General features: G+C 59.9%; 1 protein-coding gene across 1 annotated transcript in view; it reads right to left on the minus strand.

Annotated features, from left to right (window-relative positions):
- ANKMY1 (ankyrin repeat and MYND domain containing 1) overlaps positions 1-19,144 on the minus strand; it is a 45,109-nt gene that overhangs the window by 6,854 nt on the left and 19,111 nt on the right. Inside the window, exons 6-15 of the mRNA XM_034642708.1 lie at positions 18,675-18,891; positions 18,303-18,467; positions 13,797-14,260; positions 10,680-10,851; positions 9,384-9,524; positions 8,828-8,968; positions 7,221-7,328; positions 5,299-5,430; positions 2,369-2,482; positions 1,924-2,089 (exon numbers count right to left, since the gene is read on the minus strand). Coding sequence (XP_034498599.1) covers positions 1,924-2,089; positions 2,369-2,482; positions 5,299-5,430; positions 7,221-7,328; positions 8,828-8,968; positions 9,384-9,524; positions 10,680-10,851; positions 13,797-14,260; positions 18,303-18,467; positions 18,675-18,891 — 1,820 coding nt within the window. The remainder of the gene's footprint in view (positions 1-1,923; positions 2,090-2,368; positions 2,483-5,298; positions 5,431-7,220; positions 7,329-8,827; positions 8,969-9,383; positions 9,525-10,679; positions 10,852-13,796; positions 14,261-18,302; positions 18,468-18,674; positions 18,892-19,144) is intronic.

Consider the following 19,144-nt stretch of genomic DNA (forward strand, 5'->3'; position numbering starts at 1 on the left):
GGGAGCCAGGGTGCAGAGGTCGGGCAGTTAGGCGCAGAGGTCAGGGAGCCGGGGTGCAGAGGTCGGGGAGCCGGGGTGCAGAGGTCGGGCAGTTAGGCGCAGAGGTCAGGGAGCCGGGGTGCAGAGGTCGGGGAGCCGGGGTGCAGAGGTCGGGCAGTTAGGCGCAGAGGTCAGGGAGCCGGGGTGCAGAGGTCGGGGAGCCGGGGTGCAGAGGTCGGGCAGTTAGGCGCAGAGGTCAGGGAGCCGGGGTGCAGAGGTCGGGGAGCCGGGGTGCAGAGGTCGGGCAGTTAGGCGCAGAGGTCAGGGAGCCGGGGTGCAGAGGTCGGGGAGCCGGGGTGCAGAGGTCGGGCAGTTAGGCGCAGAGGTCAGGGAGCCGGGGTGCAGAGGTCGGGGAGCCGGGGTGCAGAGGTCGGGCAGTTAGGCGCAGAGGTCAGGGAGCCGGGGTGCAGAGGTCGGGGAGCCGGGGTGCAGAGGTCGGGCAGTTAGGCGCAGAGGTCAGGGAGCCGGGGTGCAGAGGTCGGGGAGCCGGGGTGCAGAGGTCGGGCAGTTAGGCGCAGAGGTCAGGGAGCCGGGGTGCAGAGGTCGGGCAGCCGTGGTGCAGAGGTCGGGCAGTTAGGCGCAGAGGTCGGGCAGCCGTGGTGCAGAGGTCGAGCTGTGCTGGGGTGCAGAGGCCTGGTGGCCAGGGCAGAGCTCGGAAGGAGCAGCAAGCACCACGCAGAGGGAGAGCCTCTCCTATGCAACCACAGCCAGAGCAGTGACCGTGTTACTCCTGGCGGTCGCGACCCCAGCCCCCTTTGGTGACGTGGGTGCAAAGGCCACCATCCTGGGTATGTGACTCTACTTTCTGGGGATGCCCCGTCATGCAGAGGAGACACGGATGGCTGACCAGAGCACTAATGGGCTGGTCCTACACAGCGTCCTGCTCTCCAGGGAAGTGTGCTTGGCTCTCAGCTGATGGCTGGTCACCAGGAGTCCAATTCTTGTTAGAAGCTAAATCGTCATTACTACATCTAAGAAGAGAACTCCCTGCATGCGCTTAGGTGTTTTCCAGATCCTTCTCGGGATCCATAGCCTGTCCCCCAAGTCAAATGACCCTGCAGCCCCTCCCTCTAGGCTTTCGCCCGAAACTCAGCTCCCTTGGCTGGCTCTGCTGCGTGTTGCCCCTCGACCAGCCTGTGTAGGACCCAGGGCTGCACCCCCAAACCAGGCGACACCAGGCAGTGGCACGGTCGCCATTTCAGCCCCTGGGATGCGGCTCTCCAAGCAGAGACGGAGCAGGTCCCTCTTCCTCCTGCTCCAGAGCTGACCAGTCTGCCTCGGGAACCTGTGGCCCCAACCAAGAGTGTCTCGCAGGCACACTTCCCCGCTGGCCTTCCACGGAGCAGCGGGCCTGCCGCCATGAACCCTGCCCACGAGAGAGTGAAGCAGGGTCCTGGGGCCACCAGGCTGTCAGGGAGCAAAGGCCCTGCGGCTTCCCACAGGAGGGCCGCATAGCAGCCTGAAACAGCTCAGCTGGACCTCGCCCTGCCTCAGGCATCATGCCCTCCACCAGTGACAGCAGGACAGGCAGCACCTGGTGCCCCCTGGCACTGGGCACCGTGCTCCTGGACGCAGTCCCACAGTGTTGCCTGAAGACTTCCCTGGGGCTCCTCTCTCCCCAGGCTCATCTCCCCATCTCTCTCGATGTCTCTGCGTGACCTCCGTGGAGGGCGGGACACAAGGGCGAGCCCGGGCAGCGCAAGAAAGCTCCCTCCCATCCCGTCCCATCCGGCCCCTCCCCCCACAGCCTCAGGAAACCCAGCCCCAGACACCTGCGGCTCCGCCAGGAGGCGGGAATCAACTGCACGCAAGGGGGCGGAGCAGTAGCCTCCCCCGCCGATGGCGGATGGCGCCGGCGTGCCCCGCGGAGCCGCTGGCACCCACCTTTCTTGCTCAGGGTCAGCAGCTTCGGATCCCACTGGCTCTCCTTGGCGAAGACGGCGCGGCGCAGCTGGAAGCCCATGTACTCCAGGAGCCTCTTGCGGGCCAGAAACACCTCCCGCTCGGCGGGCGTCAGCATGTGGAAGGGGCAGTGGGCGATCTTCCGGTCCTGCGGCACGCACCCCGTCAGCACCAGGGACCGCGGGGCCCCGGCCCCCCGCCCTCAGCGGGGACACGGGCGGGGAGCCCACCTCCTCGTGGTCAGGACGGCGCGGAGCTGCGCTCAGAAAGTTGGCGACCGCAGCCCCGCCAGCGGGGTGCGCTAAGGGTGCCGGCCCCAGCCGGCTTGGGTCAGAGGCAGGAAGGGCCCGGGCCCAGCCCTGCCCGAGACGCACCAAGGGCCCTGGCTCCTCTACCCCCATCGCCAGTGGGACTCTCAGGGCCGTACCTGGTAGAATTTGAAATACCCGTAGTCGACAGCCGTGCCCACAGCCACCTTGTCCCCCTGCGTGAGCGTCACAGGGCTCAGGATGTCAGCCCCGTAATTAATAAGCCGGTCGATCTATGGAGAACAGAGCCTGGGTCACACGTGTGTGGAAGCCCAGCCACCAGAAGGCAGGGTTCGGAACCCAGGTGCCCAGCGCTGTGGCCCCGGTCACCCGCGGCTTCCACACCATCGCTGGGCCGCAGGGGGCAGCCCGAGGACAGAGCCCCCGGCGGGAGAGCAGGTGCTGCCCGCAAGGGCCGTCGTCGCCCTCGTTACCCAGGGAGGCCACCCTCTCAGCTGTGCGGAGAGTCAGCAGACAGACAGGACAGACATGCCGACCCCACGGAGGAGAAGTTAGGGCAGGGCACAAGGTAGGTCGAGGCTGGGCCACTACTAAGGCACCCCCCACCCCCCACCACACCAGGAAGTTGCCACGGGTCTGTAACTTGCGGCTGGTTACTGTCCCAGTCCCCAGACCAAAAGCAACAGGAGGGCAACCACCGAGCACGTCCTAACCCCCTCCCACCCACGTAGGGCGCTCAGTGACTATGGATGTCTGTGCGAGCACGTGCGGACAAAGGTGTGTTCATCGGCGTGCGTGAGCGACTTCTGGCAAGTCTCTAGCTCCTTACCACCCATCTCATTCACAGCAAATGGCACCCAACAGAGGTGCCCGCCTGCACTCTGAGGAGGGAGGGGGCAGGTTCCATAAAGAGGCTCCAGGTGTTGGAGTTTTAGCTAGGATTCCTAACGCAACCGCAAAAGCACGGGGCTCCGTGTGGCCCCGTCCAAGCAGGTGAAAAACAGGCTGCCATCCGCCGACACCGCCCACACCACATATGGCCTACTTCCCGGCCAAGTGCAAGCGGGCTGTCACTCAGGGGGTGCACAGCGGTCCCCGAACAGCCAGCACTGCACAGTTCCAGCGGACAGGAGGCCCCGAGCCTGTCCCCAACTGCGCAGACCCCGTCTGCGGCCAGAACCCAAGGTGCTGAACGCCTCTCCTGTTCAGGAGCACTGACCGCCCACATCCCAAGAGGGTGATGCATTTAGCGGTGGACACAGGGACGGGGGTGGGGTGCCTTCTACTGGGGAAGCACCAAGAGGACGAGGACGTTGGCCCTTTCACGGTCATCTGGGCCGTTCACACCTCAGAGACACACCCTCGGAGAAGTCAGCTGCAAGGACTGGCTCAGGCTCACGTCAGGGCAGGGGGGTTGAAGGATGCAGCTGGAAACGTGGGCCAAGCCGGAGGGTGGGGAGGGCCTGCAGATGGCAGGAGGGCAGGGGTTGGGGGAGAGCCGGGTGTGGCAGGCCCCTATCAAACACCCCATGCATGTGCACTGGCTCGGTGGGGTAGCGTGGTGGACACCCAGCTGGGGCCGGCTCGGTGCAAGGTGGCTGGCGGAGGGAAGTGTCAGGGAGGCCAGAGGGTGGGGAGGGGGGAGCGGAGATGTTAATAACCAGTGCGTCTAGGAGAGGGGATGTGGCGTCACTGTGCCGGCCTAACTTTTACGCATTCAGTTGTAATAAAAATTAGTAAATGAATAAGTTGTAAGTCAATCTTTGAAAAACCAGCTGGTTGGCTGATTTGGGGTCAGGGCAAGAATCCACAGGTGTGCGAGGGTCCCCGTTGATGCACCAGAAAGCACGGCAGACATCAGGGGCTGAGGGGACCAGGGGAAGGCTCCCAAGGTCAAAGACAAGACGATTTAGGGTCAAGAAAGCGAGAGTCCTTCCACTTGCCAAACAATTACGGAGGCAGATGGCATGGTTGGGGCAAAGCAGACCTGCCCCCCCACCCAGATCCAGAACGCAGCACTGAGAGGCCCCGGAAGCACGTATGCAGGCACTTCCAGGCGCTTAGAGGACAGATCTGGGGATCAAGGCAGGATCCTTAAAATGGGATCCGGAAACAGCAGCTCAAGAAAAGGGGTCTTACTTCTTTTTCCTTAAAGTTGAACTTTTGTGAAGTGTGACAGCCTCCAGAAAGCCAGGCTCTCATTGCCCCTCCCCACTCTGGTGCTTCCAGCTCTCAGGGAGCCACATTGCGGCTCCCGATGGAGCCAGGGCAGCGGGGAGCCCACAGGGAGCCGCCCCACGCGAGTGTAGGCAGGGGCGAGATCATAGCACAGGTAGGGCCTGCCCACACCACGCTACCGTGGCAGACCCAGGGCCCTGGCATGGGAGTGAGGAGGGGGCAGACGCACAAGGGGACGTGTCTGGGCAGCTGGCAGGGCCAGAGCAGCTGGGAAGACGATGGGGACTCTGAGGGAACAGCACAGAATCCAGGACCTGCAAAGCACAGAGTGCCTCCTTGTCACACCTGAGCCCACCCGGAAGCAGCAGTGCCACCAGCAAGCCATGTCCATAGCTAGGACACGGCACCCCGGACCTCCGCCCAGGGTACGGCACCCCCCAGACTCCCACCCAGAGGGCCAGGCACCCCCCCAGACCCCCGCCCGGGGCATGGCAGCCCCCGGACCCTCCACCCAGGGCACGGCAGCCCCCCAGATCCCCACGCAGGGTAGTCCCAATGCCATTCCAGCAGGTCCCTGACCATGCTCCCTGGCCAATGTCTGCTTTACTTAGAAAATCTACAGTCCTGCAGCCCAACCAAAGGGATGGCCCATGCCTTTCTCGAGACAAACCAGAGGACTTTTGTCCGGCCAGTTGGGTGGGCTTACACTTCACGTGTTTAGGCCGATACAATAGAAAAGGCGAGAATTTTGTGTTCTTTCTCAAGTATTTGAACATCGCAGAGCAAGATCACTTGAAACCCTACCTGCCAGGAATGAAGGCTAGACCGAGGGTTCCAGCACATGCCCCCAGACCCCACATGCCAGGGCCCGATGCGCCGCACACCCGCCCCGTCCAGCCTCAGCCCTCACCAGGGCCAGCTTGCTGTCCATGTTCCTCTGGTGCTCATAGGTGAGGTCGCAGGCAACACACAGGGCGCTGCCCAAACCCTTGGTCAGCAGCAGGTTGGGGTCAGCTCCGTGGGACAGAAGCTCCTTCACGATCTGGACAAGGAGAAGCTTGTCAGTGCCCACCAGCCCCTCGCCTCGCATGCAGAGGAAGTGTCCAGAGTAAGGCTTCTGCACGGTGGCAGCCACACCTGGCCACTTGCCATACATCCCACCCGCAGGTATGACTGCCGCCCCGGCTCAGGGGACGAGGTTGGGGCAGGGAGAGGGCACGTGGTGGCCCCACAGGGAAAGCTGCGACACCCACCCCAGCAGCCCAGGTCTGGCACTTTTTCTGCATGTTGTCCAGTTGCTCCAAAGTGCTCCCAGCTCATGTCTTGCTTTCCGGCCCAGGGGCCAGCACAGGGCCTGGTGTGTGTCGCATCAGCCCCTCATCCCTGGGACCAGTCTGCCTTTGCCCCCTAGGCACCTGAGTCACCAGGATCACCTGACCAGATGCAGAATGGGGCATGCCTCACTTGCTCCCTGCCGTATCCCCAGCCACTGGCCCACGTACCACCAGGAAGCCAGGAGTGACAGCAGCTTGGCTGGACGTGAGACACACTAGTGTGTGGCCCTCTCAAGAGCTTCCTTCCCCCAGAAAGCAGCTCCCTACTCTGCCTCGCCCCACCTACACAACCAGGTAGAGAGCAGGTGCCCCCCACAACTTGCTCAGTGAATGACTCAATGCACTCGAAGGGAGGAGAGAGAGAAGGACCACAGAAAACCCCACAGCCCTCATCGATGATGCCTTCCTCTTCTTCAGGCCCTGCTGATATGTCACCTCGCCCGCTGGTCACCCGCTACAACAGCCCGCCCTCCATCATTCTGTACCCTTATCCAGGTGTTACTCTCTTCACAGCACTTATCACCACCTGAAATTTTGTGACACACTGGATTATGGTCAGTCTTCCACACCAGGATCCTTGAAAGCAGGGACCTTATTTTATTCAACACCTAATGCCTAGAAGGGTGCCTGCCTGGAACATATATTATAGATGTATATATATAGGTGTATATATTATAGATCAATGGCAGGAAGAAGGGAAGAAGGAAAGATGATGGATGATGGATAAATGGGTGGAAGGATGGAAGGACAGATAGATGGAAAGAAGGAAGGACAGAAGGATAGATGAGTGAACAGAAGGATAGATGGACAGACGGATGGACGGATGGTGAAAGGATGGATGGACGGATGGATGGAAGGAAGGAAGGAAGGATGAATGGATGGATGGATGAGTGGGTGGAAGGATGGAAAAATGGATGTGTGGCTGGCTGCCTGGATGGTTGGATGGGTGGATGTGGACGAGTGGATGTCTGTGTGGTTGGTTGGTTGGCTGGATGGATGGATAGGTGGAAGAATGGAAGGATGGCTTGATGGGCGGGTGTGGGTAGGTAGGCGAGTGGAGGGATGAGTGGGGGCGGGTGGGGAGATAGATGGATAGATGTGTGGATAGATGGGGTGGGCATGGGAATGAACGGATAGACAGGTAGATGGGTGGGTGGTGGACACATATGTCCTTGGCAGCAGCAGGAGTTGGGAAGTGGCCAAGGTTCCTTTCCCAGGGTACCGAGGGGTCAATGACTGGAATAAGCAGGGGTTGTGATGCACCCGTCCTGAGGAAGCATCCACCCAGCCAAACCCTCATCCTCATAGCTCACCTTCCTTTCTACACCCTTCTCTCCCTGAGGAGCTCCATGCCCTTGGGAGGGGGTCCACCGTGCCCCTTACATCATGCTGTCTTCATGCTACCGCCAACAACAGCAAATCCGAAAGACGAGGGAGGGGGTCACGTTGAGGCAGAAACACTGCAGGTGCACCGTCAGTGGGTATAAAACATGCTCACCAGGTCATTCCCGCTGGCGATGGACAGGGAGAGTGGGGAGTGGCCACTCCACAGCACGTTGGGGTTTGCTTTGTGGGACAGGAGGAGCCGGACTATGTCCCTGGCACACTGCGTGAGAAGAAAGGCAGGACCACTGGTTAAAGACGTGCCCTGACTCCCAGGACCACCTGACATTGATCATTAACTCAAATGCCATAAGATCAAGTTTGTCACTTAGTTGCTATTTCCTCCACACCTGCACCTTGCCTGGCACACAGAGACTGCTCGAAACTGTGGATGGATGCATGGATAGGTGGGTGGATGGCTGGGGGTTCCTCAAACTGGGAAGATGTTTTCTAAACATACATCATTTCCAACACAAAACAGAGCGGACACATGATGCCCAGGTACCCCTACAGCTTGTTTCCGAAGGAAAGGGGAGAGTCACGACCACGTGACTATGACAGCCAGGCTGGCACGTGGTAGGTATGGCCAGAGGAACATGCCCTGCCCCAGGGCTCAGGGATCGTGCAGGACACCAGAGCACAGGAGCAGCCCAGCCTCAGCAAAAGACACATTCCACGCAGGGAGGGCCCGTCCTTGCCCTCCATGCCCTTCTCGCCAGGGACCCCTCAGCTTCCCCTGCTCTCCTTCCCCTTCTCCAGCAGTGCTGGAAGCCCTTGCAGCTTCGATTACCCCACCCCAAGGACTCTTCCAGGCTCCAGCTCCCCCTGCAGGTGCGCAGACCCAGTGGGCTGGCTGGGCCGCCTCCAAGCCCACTCCCCTTCCACCCGCCCCCCTGGCCAGGCCAAGGAGATACCAATGCCAGTCTGCTGAGGGGCTTCTGGGAAAGCCTCCCCTCCTCTCCTCCCCGCCGGCACACACACACGATGGCTCAGAATGGTGGCCTGAGCCCAAGGAGGCTTCCACAAGGGATGCTGTGAAGTAGGGAGACGTGTGGGTGCCTCCCACCTGCCCCACCCCGCATTGCCCTGCACCCCTTCACGCAGGCCCTCACACCCTCACAACAGGGCAACATGCCCGATCACCACCCCGTGCCACAGCCATGCCACAGACCCGAGAGGCCGGCTATGATTTTCAGTTTTGGGTGGGTAAACTGAGGCCCACTTTACTATATGCTCTGAGACTTACTGACCCAGGCTGCGTGGGCCACTATAGCACAAAGCCAAGGTTTGCTTCCCAGTTACCCCCACGCCTTCCCCAGCCACTTGGCCTCCTTTGACAGGTTCCTGCACCCGCCTTGCTGACAATTAATCCCCGAGGCAGACAGGAGGCCTCGGCCACAGGGTCAGAGAGTCACAGCCCAGGGCTCTACAGGACAGGACCACCCGGGGTCCCGAGTCCGAGATGGTGACTGACAGGGCTGTTGGCTCCCTGCCCTGCCCCCAAAGTGCACACATAGATACATATGCATGTACACATACGTACACACGGACACGGACATACTGACCTACAAGTACGAGCTCACACACAGACACGCTTGCACGCACACAGGTACATGCACACAGAACATGCACGCACTCATGTGCACGCACTTGCGTGTGCACACCCAAGGCACCCACACACGTGTAGAGATGCGCGTGCACACGCCGTGTCGCCCAGCTCACCTTGCAGTTGTCCTCACGCTCACAGGCCACGTGCAGAGCCGTGCGGCCCCCCTGAGCTGGCGCAGACGCGTGCTTACTGTAGTAGATGCCGGCAGGGCCCGGCTCACCGTTGAGCTTCAGGCTTGAAGGCAACAGGTCCAGCTGTGTGCAGACAGAGGGGGCAAGTGCCGGCCCCCAGCGCCAGGCTGGGCCCGGAGCCCCCTGCAGCAGCGCGCCCCCCCACAGGCATGTTCCCACGGGGGGCTGGAGCACGTGGCCTCCCTCCCCAGGCAGCGGGGCTGAGCGCCTTCCTGCAAAACCCTCTCGCAGGCCCAAGTGCACCCGCCACATGCCCCAGCGAGGGTCAGAGCTGGGCCCCGTCCCACCTCGGCCCTGCACGCAGGGAGCCACACACATGCGGACAGACGCAGGCTGGCTTGGGGCCCACGGAACAGTAATCAAGCTCGTGAGGGGCCGTGAAATGAAAGTGACATTCTGAACTGAGCGGACAGCACGGTGCACGTAGAGGCCCCCCGGGGCCCACAGCAGCCCGCCCCCACGGGGCAGGTCAGCGCACCTTGCCCGGCTTGTACACGTCGTCCTGGTCAGCAGCCGTGGCATCCACATCTGTGACAGCGTGGAGCAGCAGCTCCGTTATCTTGACACCCTCCTCCCCGGGAAGGGCGGCTGCGATGTGCAGGGGTGTAAGGGCCCCCAGCTGCAGAGGCAACACCGGTAGGGGTGAGGGCCCGCTCCCAGCGAGCGGCACCCCCAAGGCCCCACCTCTCTCAGAAAGCCCACAATGCCGCATTCTCCCCGGCCTTGTCGTGACATTTGGGACCACGAGGCCTGCCCACACTGGACCACGGAGACGTGCACTTCAGTTCCTAAGTAAGGCGTTTCCATCCACCAGGCCTACAGACAGCGAGCGGCCCTGTCTTCATTTCAGACCAACTGTCCCTACCTTCCTCGGAGGAAAGCTACTGCCCTTTCTGCCGGGCCCTCGTTCGGATGCCACAGCATGGATGGCCACGCGGCTCCCAACTCCGGTCCCTGCCCGGGCCTGTCCCTTCTCCACCCACAGCAGCCCCTGGCCATCTGTTGAGAGACTGGCAGGAGGACCATCTCAGTCTCTGGGTGCTGCTCAGTCTGTACTGGCCCCACGGAGATGTGAGAGCCCGGCAAGAAGCACGCAGCAGACCGGGTGCGAAGCGGAGGGCTGTGTGCACCCCACAACCAGAACCCCCAAAGCAGCATCTCGGGGTAACAGCAGGTGCCCGTGGAGAAAGGTCCGGAGGACGTCAGCCCACCGCACATGGGCGTTCTCCAGGCCTGCTCGTGTTATCCGCCCGAACGTTCAAATAGAGCCAAACAGCGCCTGGAGCGAGGACCGCGTGAGTGCCTGATGCCTGATCGGGAAGGAGGGAAGGGACAGATACACGAATGGCAATCTGCGCTGAGTTTACGGGCTGCCACCTTAGCTTCGACCATGGAGTCCCATCAGTAAACCTAGAAGGTTATCATGAAATTATCCCGGTCTCCCGCGGACATTCTACTCTCCTGTACCCACGTTACCTCCATGCAGAGAAGAGAAGGGGTGCACAGTCTGGCCAAGGGGCTGGCGAGGAGAGACCCACCTGTCACTGAGCGAGGACAGCGAGCCGCAGCTGAAGCCAGAGGAACCTGCCCGTCCCAGCCACCCCCGGGGGCACATGCACGCCCCCCGGCACAGCAAAGAGCCTGCGTTCTCATCACCAGAGAAGAAACAATGCTGCGAGGACATTTCAAACCAAGTGCTCTGACTTCTCGCCACTAATGAGCCCCCGTCAGCGCATCCCTCACCTCGCCGGACCCCCCCCGCCGCACGTCCCACCTCAGCAGGGAGCTGGACGTCCGTCCGGGCCCGGTTCTCCAGCAGCAGCTTCACCCCGGCCACGTCCCCGGCCTTCACAGGGAAGAACAGGGCGTGCATGGGCACACGGCACAGGTTGGGGTCCGCACCTCGGCGCAGCAGCAGCCCGATGGTCAGCCACCTGGTTCTGTGTCTGCGAGGGTCAGTGTGACAGAGTCATGGGCCGGAGGACAGGCACGGGACCACACCTGGGTCAGCAGCGGCGCTCCCTGGGAGAGGGAGCCTTCACAGCCTCTCAGCATCCATTCTGAGACCGCCGGCCCCTGCCCCGCACCAGGGCAGCCCCCCATTGCCACACCACCCTGAGCTGCCAGCCCAGCCCAGCTCGAGTGCAGCTGCAGCCCCGCCTGCTCCAGCCTTGCGTAGTCGCTCAGCCTTTCTGAGGTCATCTGTGAGATGGGGCATGAGGTGGGGACCAGCCCTCCCTCCCGGCGTAGCCGAGAGGTGACAACATAGAGCACCTAGTACACACAGGGAGCGACATTGTACCCAGACATACACGCACATGCCTACACACATGCACATGACACACGTGCACACGCGCACACACACGTACACACTGCAGGACACACATGCTACACACATACACACACCTACACACATGCACATGGCACACATACGCACACACACGCACACGTACACACTGCAGGACACACATGCTACACATACACACACATGCACATGACACACATACGCGCACACGCGCACACACATACACACTGCAGGACACACGTGCTACACACATGCACATGACACACATGCGCACACACGTGCACACACGTACACACTGCAGGACACACATGCTACACACACATGCACATGACACACATACGCACACACGCGCACACACGTACACACTGCAGGACACACATGCTACACACATACACACACCTACACATGCACATGACACGCGCACACGTGCACACATGTACACACTGCAGGACACACACATGCTACGCACATATACACACATACGCATGCACATTCGACACAGACACATACACAAGCACACAGACATGCACTGTATACGCACATGCACACATGTAACACAATGCATAGCACACACATACACATGCACACACATGCACACATGCACACCCATATATACACACTGCATGCATGCACACACACAACACATATGCACACGCACATACACATGCACCACATACACCCCCCACACACACACGATACACTCACATGCACACCCATGTACACCACATACATGCATATATACACGTGCCCCACACATATACACATACAAATGGAACACATGCATGCACACATAATACACATGTGTGCCGTGTGCATACATATGTGCACATGACACATACACATAAACACACATGCACATACATGTGCGTGCACAATACGGCATGTGCATATACAGCACACAGTTACGCACCATGAGTATCACGCACATGCATGTACCACACATACGCACACATACAATATATGCAACACACACTACACCATACACATACACACACTACAAACACACCACACACACGTCCGTGTGTGCACATGCACACTGACACACACGGCTTTTATGAGAAGCACAGAGCTGGCGTCAGTGGGGAAGCTTTGCCAACACCTGACCGGCCGGGACAGTAGCCCCACTGGGCGGGGAGGTCAAGGTGATGACAAGCCAAGTAGGCTGAAGAACGGCTAAGAGAGCAGTTAGATGGGGGGTCTGGCCCCTCCCATTGACCCCACCACCCATGCAGTGCCAGGTGGGGCGGGCAAGAAGGCCGTGGAGAGGCAGGGTCAGTCTAGAGCAGAGGTTCTCAAACGTCCTGCTAATGGGACCCCTCTCTACTCCTAACATCTTTCCAGGACCCCCAAGAGCTTTGTTTATGCAGGTTCCATCCATCCATGTCTACTGTATCCAATTAAAATGAGAAAAAAAATTTAAATACTAATACATTTAAAAAGTAACGATAAACCCATTCCATATTAACAAAAATAACATTTTTATGAAAAATGTATACTTGGCTACATCAGAATCCAGCACTGTGAGGGCTCCCAACCCTGCGTGAGTCTGAGACATCAGGACCTGGTCACGTGGGAAGACCCGAGCTCGCCCCGACGCTGACACACACCATTAGACACTATGGGGGGGGTGCACGGGCTCCAAAATTCCAGTTTCCACTTGAGAGCTGAGATGCCATCGCTGGCAGCACACCCTGCCGGCTGTCCCGCTAAAGCGTGAGGCTCAGTGTGTGCGCAAGGATGAGGGACCCTAGTGTGCCGGCTGGCCGTTCTGGCAAGTAAGAGTGCTGTCCCTTGGGGGGCCCACGCAAGCGCCCTTCGCAGCGCACGCTGTCGGAGAAGCACTTTCCTCGAGAACACTGTCCTACTGGTTTGGAGCGGGCGCGCTTCGGCAAACCTCCCATCTCGCAGCCCAGAGTGGAGGAAAGGCACGGACCTGGGGCCAAGGTTTAACCGCTGAGTAGCCCCAACTGCTTCACCGAGCACACTCTCAACGGAGCGCGTTCTCCGGTGCGCGTGCCCGGGGAAGAGACGCGGGGTGGGGGTCACACGGAAACGGCGGATGACGTCTGAGAGTTGTTATGAGAATCGTCTCCACCCAGACTCCCTGACAGGGTCCAGGACACCTGGGGGCACGCTTTGAGGGGGCAGGGGGTGTCTCTAGGGGAGTAGGGGCAAGAGTATGTGAGCATGTGTGTAGGACAACCACGCAGGGCGCGTGGGGAGTGAGGGGGCAAGTGTGTGCAGGCAAGTGTGTGTGTGCATGTCCGTGGGTGTGTGCAGGTGGGTGGGTGTGTATGCGTATGTGTGAGCACCTGCACGGTGCCCCCCGCCCTGTGGCAGCCATGGCCCACTCCCTGGATTCTCGCTGTCACTCTCCCCCCGATGTCATAGCCGGGTCCCCAGCCCAGAGCCACACAGACACCCCTGGAGGCCGTGCGCAGGACAGGCCCCACGGCATCCCTGCAGGGTCGGGGGGTATGGGACACACAGCTCCAGAAACGCTCCCTGCGGGTGGCCGGGAAGTGAAGCTGGCCCACTGAGCATGACGTGGCCCTTGGCCCCGACGCCCGCGCCCCAGCAACCTACTCGATCATGGCCAGCGCCATACTCCTCATGGTGCCCTTTCCCGAGCCGGGGGCGCTGAAGGAGGCCCGCAGCACGCCGTGCGCCTGGGCGCTCTTCTCCAGGAGCTCCCGGGACAGCGCGATGCAGTAGTTGTGCACACAGATGCTCGACTCGAAGTTCGTCTCCTGGCTCCCCAGCGTGTGCCCGTCCAGACTGCCTACCGCGCCATCCAGCCCCTTCTCCAGGTCGCTGACGCTGCCCCGCAGTGACAGGGTGTCCCACTTCTGAGGGGTGCTCCCCAGGTCGGGCGACTCCCGAGACAGCTGGGTGCCCACAGTGAGGCCGTCCTCCTCGCTGCCTGACACAACGGACTTCTGCTCCTGGCTGCCTGGGGTGGGCACCGATTCCTCTAAATAGGCAGACTCCTTGGCCACTTCAGGGAATGAGAAGGCGTGGTTGGGATTTACTGGCGTATTTGAAGCTTCCTTTGGAAAGTACCAAAAAAAGAAGAAAGGACATCAGAAGAAAGAAGTCAGAGCAACGACCCCATTAAGCCAACTTCTTTAGCAAGGTCCAGCACTCCGGGCGGACGGCGTTCTTCCAGGCACCTAGGCTCATGACTGTAAACCACTTTGCAAAAACCCAGGGAGGGAAGCAAACATCTCCAGGCATCGCATGGAAACCTGAGCCACCAGCCACGTGTGGCAACTGAGCTCTCGACATGAGGCCCGTCCAGAGCAGGGGCACGTGTGAGCAAAGAAAGCAGAACATCTGTCCTTATACTGATTTTACACACAGAGATAATCATTTGTGGATACACGTGGCTTAATAAAATATATCATCAAAATTAATTCCACCCGTTTTATCTCTTTTTAATGTCACTCCTAGAGACATTTTTTTTTAAAGATTTTTTTTATTTATTCGACAGAGATAGAGACAGCCAGCGAGAGAGGGAACACAAGCAGGGGGAGTGGGAGGGGAAGAAGCAGGCTCATAGCAGAGGAGCCTGATGTGGGGCTCGATCCCAAAACGCCAGGATCACGCCCTGAGCCGAAGGCAGGCGCTTAACCGCTGTGCCACCCAGGCGCCCCAGAGACTTTTTTTTTTAAGATTTTATTTATTTACTTGAGAGAGCTCACAAGCAAGAGGAGAGGCAGATGGAGAAGCAGACTCCCTGCTGAGCAGGGAGCCACTGGGACTCGATCCCAGGACCCTGAGGTCATGACCTGAGCCAAAGGCGGACGCATCACCAACTGAGGCCCCAGGCGCCCCAGCCCTAGACACATTTAAATGACAGGACTGGCAATGTGGCCCTGGGACCAGCAGCATCAGCATGGCCAAGAACGCAGATTCTTTTTTTTTTTTTAATTTTGAATTTTTATTATGTTGTGTTAGTCACCATACAGTACATCCTTAGTTTTTGATGTAAAGTTCCATGATTCATTAGTTGCGTATAACCCAGTGCACCATGCAATACGTGCCCTCCTTACTACCCATCACCAGTCTATCCCATTCCCCCACCCCCCTCCCCTCTGAAGCCCTCAGTTTGTTTCTCAGAGTCCATAGTCTCTCATGCTTCATTCCCCCTTCTGATTACCCCCCCTTTCTTTATCCCTTTCTTCCCCTACCGATCTTCCTAGTTCTTATGTTCCATAGATGAGAGAAATCATATGATAATTGTCTTTCTCTGCTTGACTTATTTCACTTAGCATTATCTCCTCCAGTGCCGTCCATGTTGCAGCAAATGTTGAGAATTCGTTCTTTCTGATAGCTGAGTAATATTCCATTGTATATATGGACCACAGCTTCTTAATCCAGTCATCTGTTGAAGGGCATCTCGGCTCCTTCCATGATTTGGCTATTGTGGACAATGCAGCTATGAACATTGGGGTGCATATGGCCCTTCTCTTTACTACGTCTGTATCTTTGGGGTAAACACCCAGTAGTGCAATGGCTGGGTCATAGGGTAGTTCAATTTTTAACTTTTTAAGGGACCTCCACACTGTTTTCCAGAGTGGCTGTACCAACTTGCATTCCCACCAACAATGTAGGAGGGATCCCCTTTCTCCACATCCTCTCCAGCAATTGTTGTTTCTTGCCTTGTCAATTTTTGCCAAAGAGTGCAGATTCTTGGGACCCACCCCAGACTCCTGAGGCAGAAACGCTGGGGGTGGGGGATACCTGGGTGGTTCAGTCAGTTAAGCGTCTGCCTTTGGCTCAGGTCATGATCCCCCGGTCCTGGGATCAAGTCCCACATTGGGCTCCCTGCTCAGCAGGGACCCTGCTTCTCCCTCTGCCCCTATCCGCTCATGCGTGCGTGCACATGTGCAGGCTTGCCCTCTCTCTCTGACAAATAAATAAGTAAATCTTAAAAAAAAAAAAAAAGGAAAGGCTGGGGGAGGGGCCCAACTCTCTGTGACCCCCCCCCATAAGGGCTCAGATGGTAGACAGAGGAGGCGAGGTGGGCCCAGGGCCTTCTGTCGAATGGCTGTGCTCACACCTGTGTTTGCCCCCCCCCACCGGTCCCCCTTCCCCCTCATACCACTCTGTGGAGGTGCAGGCAGCGGGGGGGGGGGTGCTACCCACACGGAGGCCCCTGGCAGCCCAGCTCCTCCTTCAACTCAGGAAAGAGCGGGGCGCCGGTCACAGGCTGAAGGAGGGAAAATCGGTGTGCGGTGTGCGAACTCTGGGTCGGATTCGTTTGACTCCATTCTAAAGAGAGGTTGACGCGGGAACGTGAGGAAACCGCCCCTGACGGGATCCAGAGGACTCACAGACTTGCCGTTGAACTTTTCAGGTGAGGTGCTGGCGTCTGTGGTGTGCTGAGGAGAGGGAAGGGAGTGTCTTTAGGGGTCGGCTCTGGGCGTGAAGTCCGCTGCTGCCGAATTCGCCCTAACCCCAGCCCGCGGAGGGCCCTGCGGGCTTGGGGACTTGGTGGGAGCGCCACCTGCTGGCAGCTGCTAGGAGGGGCTCCGCCCCGCGCCGCGGCCTTCCCCTGTGCTGTGCCCCTGCCGTGTGTTCCAGAATAAGAAATCCAAAAGAAAGGTAGAGGTGTGATTTTTCCCAGTATTTCAAGTGTACGGAGAACGCTTTCTGGGGCTCTCTCTGCCTTTACCAATAACGGGTGAGGCTTCTTCCCCTACGGCCAGGGTCCCCCCGGAAGAGGCTGTGGGCCTGGAGAGGCTGTGGGGACAAGGGTCCCAACGAAGGGGTGACAGCACAGGCGCCAAAAGGATCACCTTTGTACTTGAAAGTTGTGGCTACTGTACGTTAACAACTTCTGGCCAAGGAGGAGCTTACTTGCAAACCAGACACCAATGAATGGTGCTAAAAGCAAACGGACCTTACAGCTGGCTCTCAAACCCCCCCACCTTCCACTTCCCGTAGGCTCCTCAGCTCCGCCTCCCTGGGAGACCTCTCCCTGCAGCCTGCACACAGGACCCGCCCAGGGCAGCGGGACCCGGCGGGCTCTGGCCTCCCCGCTGCATGCACCTGCTCCCCCACCCCCCACCCGTGCCCTGAAATCTTCGGGAGCTGGTGTGGTCCCACCTCAGAGAACTGAAGGCAGGAGCCGAGGCCTGCCCCAGAGAAGCAGGGGTGGGGGCCGCGTCTTGGTGACTGAGGAACTCTGCCCATCTCTTCTCAAGGAAGAAATTCAGGAGACGGGGATGAGGTGAGAGGAGAGTCCCACCAAGGGGACCTTTTCCAGCGCCATCCCCTCACCTGCCCAGGAGGGGCCCTGACCACGACGAAAGCTGCAGCCCCCACGGGAGGCTTGCTGGGTGGAGGTCAGTCCCAGGCCAGGCAGGTGCCACAGGGCCAACAGTTAGGGTCCAGGGTTGCCCAAGGGGTAGGAACACCCCCCCTACAGATGCGGCCCCTGCGACTGGCACTCAGGAGACAGGCCACCGAGACAGGCCACTCAGGGAGCAGGGCCTCGGGCTCTGCCCGCCCAGCCGTGAGGCCCCAAGCCTGCCTGGAACGGAGGCATCCTGGGGTGCCCCTGTGGCGGTGGCGTGGCTCAAAGGCTCCCGGACGGAGGAGATGTAGGACCACCATGTGATCCCGCAATCCCACGGCTGGGTGTGCACCCCAAACAACCCGAAGCAGGAGTTCATGCCAACGCTTGACCAGGGACTTCCGGGGAGCAGTATTCACAGCAGGCAAAGGTGACCTCACTCCCAAATCGCCAGCCTTCCCTCCCTCCCTCCACGTCTCCTTCCCACGGGCCCACAGAAGGGGTCTCAGCCCAACTGCTGCTCATATGGCCGGATGGGACACACATCCCTTGGTGTTGCGGCGAGAGCTCAGGACACTGAGCGGGCATGCCAGCTCTGCCCTGCCTCCTGCTGCCCGTCCACGGGCCTTAGTGTCCCTTCGCCCCAGCTGAAGCCGATCTGCACAAAGACGGAGAGGCTGGTGGACCACTGCCAGGATAGATGGAAAGGTGGATGGGGCATGGGGGACAGGGGAGGGGGGACCGGGTGCTGCAGACGCCAGGCTAGGCCACAGGGCCGAGGGGCTGACCTGGGGCTTGGGCGCCGTCCTCTCGGCGATGTTGGGCTGGAAGCACCCGGACGGGTAGTAGAGAAGCAAGCACATGCTGAGCGCCGTGAGGCCCTCGTCTGTGAGCTTGTTCACGTCAGCCCCATTGTCGAGCAGAAGGTTGACAATGTTGTTGTGACAGTGAACCTGGAGGGAGGAAGCCAGCCTTGTGAGGACAACGGGTGCATGAGCGAGGCCCGCGCTAGCATCAGTGCGGAGACGGCGGCATGGGAAGATCAACGCACCCCAGCCTCTCCGCAATCTGACCCTGTGCATCGCACTGACGGGCTGGGAGGACAGAGGCCCCGCAGACGGGAGAGTCTACAGTCCCAGGAACCCTGCATGGGGACTCACGGCGGCCGCGGCGAGCGCAGTGTAGCCCTTGGCATCGGCCACATCGGCGCTGGCAAGGTCATCCCTGAGGATTCCGTATATCCAGTCGTAGTTCCCTTCCCCGGCCCTCAGGATCATGCCCTTGGCCAGCCGCTCCTTGGGCCCACAACGGGCAAAGCCGCTCCGGTCGCCCTCCAGGATGGCACCCATGTTCCAGCTGCTGTGGGCCTTCTTGTTCCTGGCAACACGGCGGGCTTCAGTGGTGTTAGGCCAGCTCGGGGCCCCCACACTGGGCACTCCCTCCCACACCCCTTCTCTTCATTCCTCACCCTGCCCTGCCCCAGGCGCTCTTCCTCCCCTTACAGTGCCCTGCTCAGGCACCCTGAGCCCCCGGGGCTGCAGCACTGACCAATCACAGTTAGCGTGGACACAGCCCCGTGGTGTGACCCGCAGCCCCGGATGCAGACGCTCGAGCTTGTCCTGCGCCCTGC

Source organism: Ailuropoda melanoleuca, chromosome 2, assembly GCF_002007445.2.
Source record: "Ailuropoda melanoleuca isolate Jingjing chromosome 2, ASM200744v2, whole genome shotgun sequence".
Taxonomy (NCBI): Eukaryota; Metazoa; Chordata; class Mammalia; order Carnivora; family Ursidae; genus Ailuropoda; species Ailuropoda melanoleuca.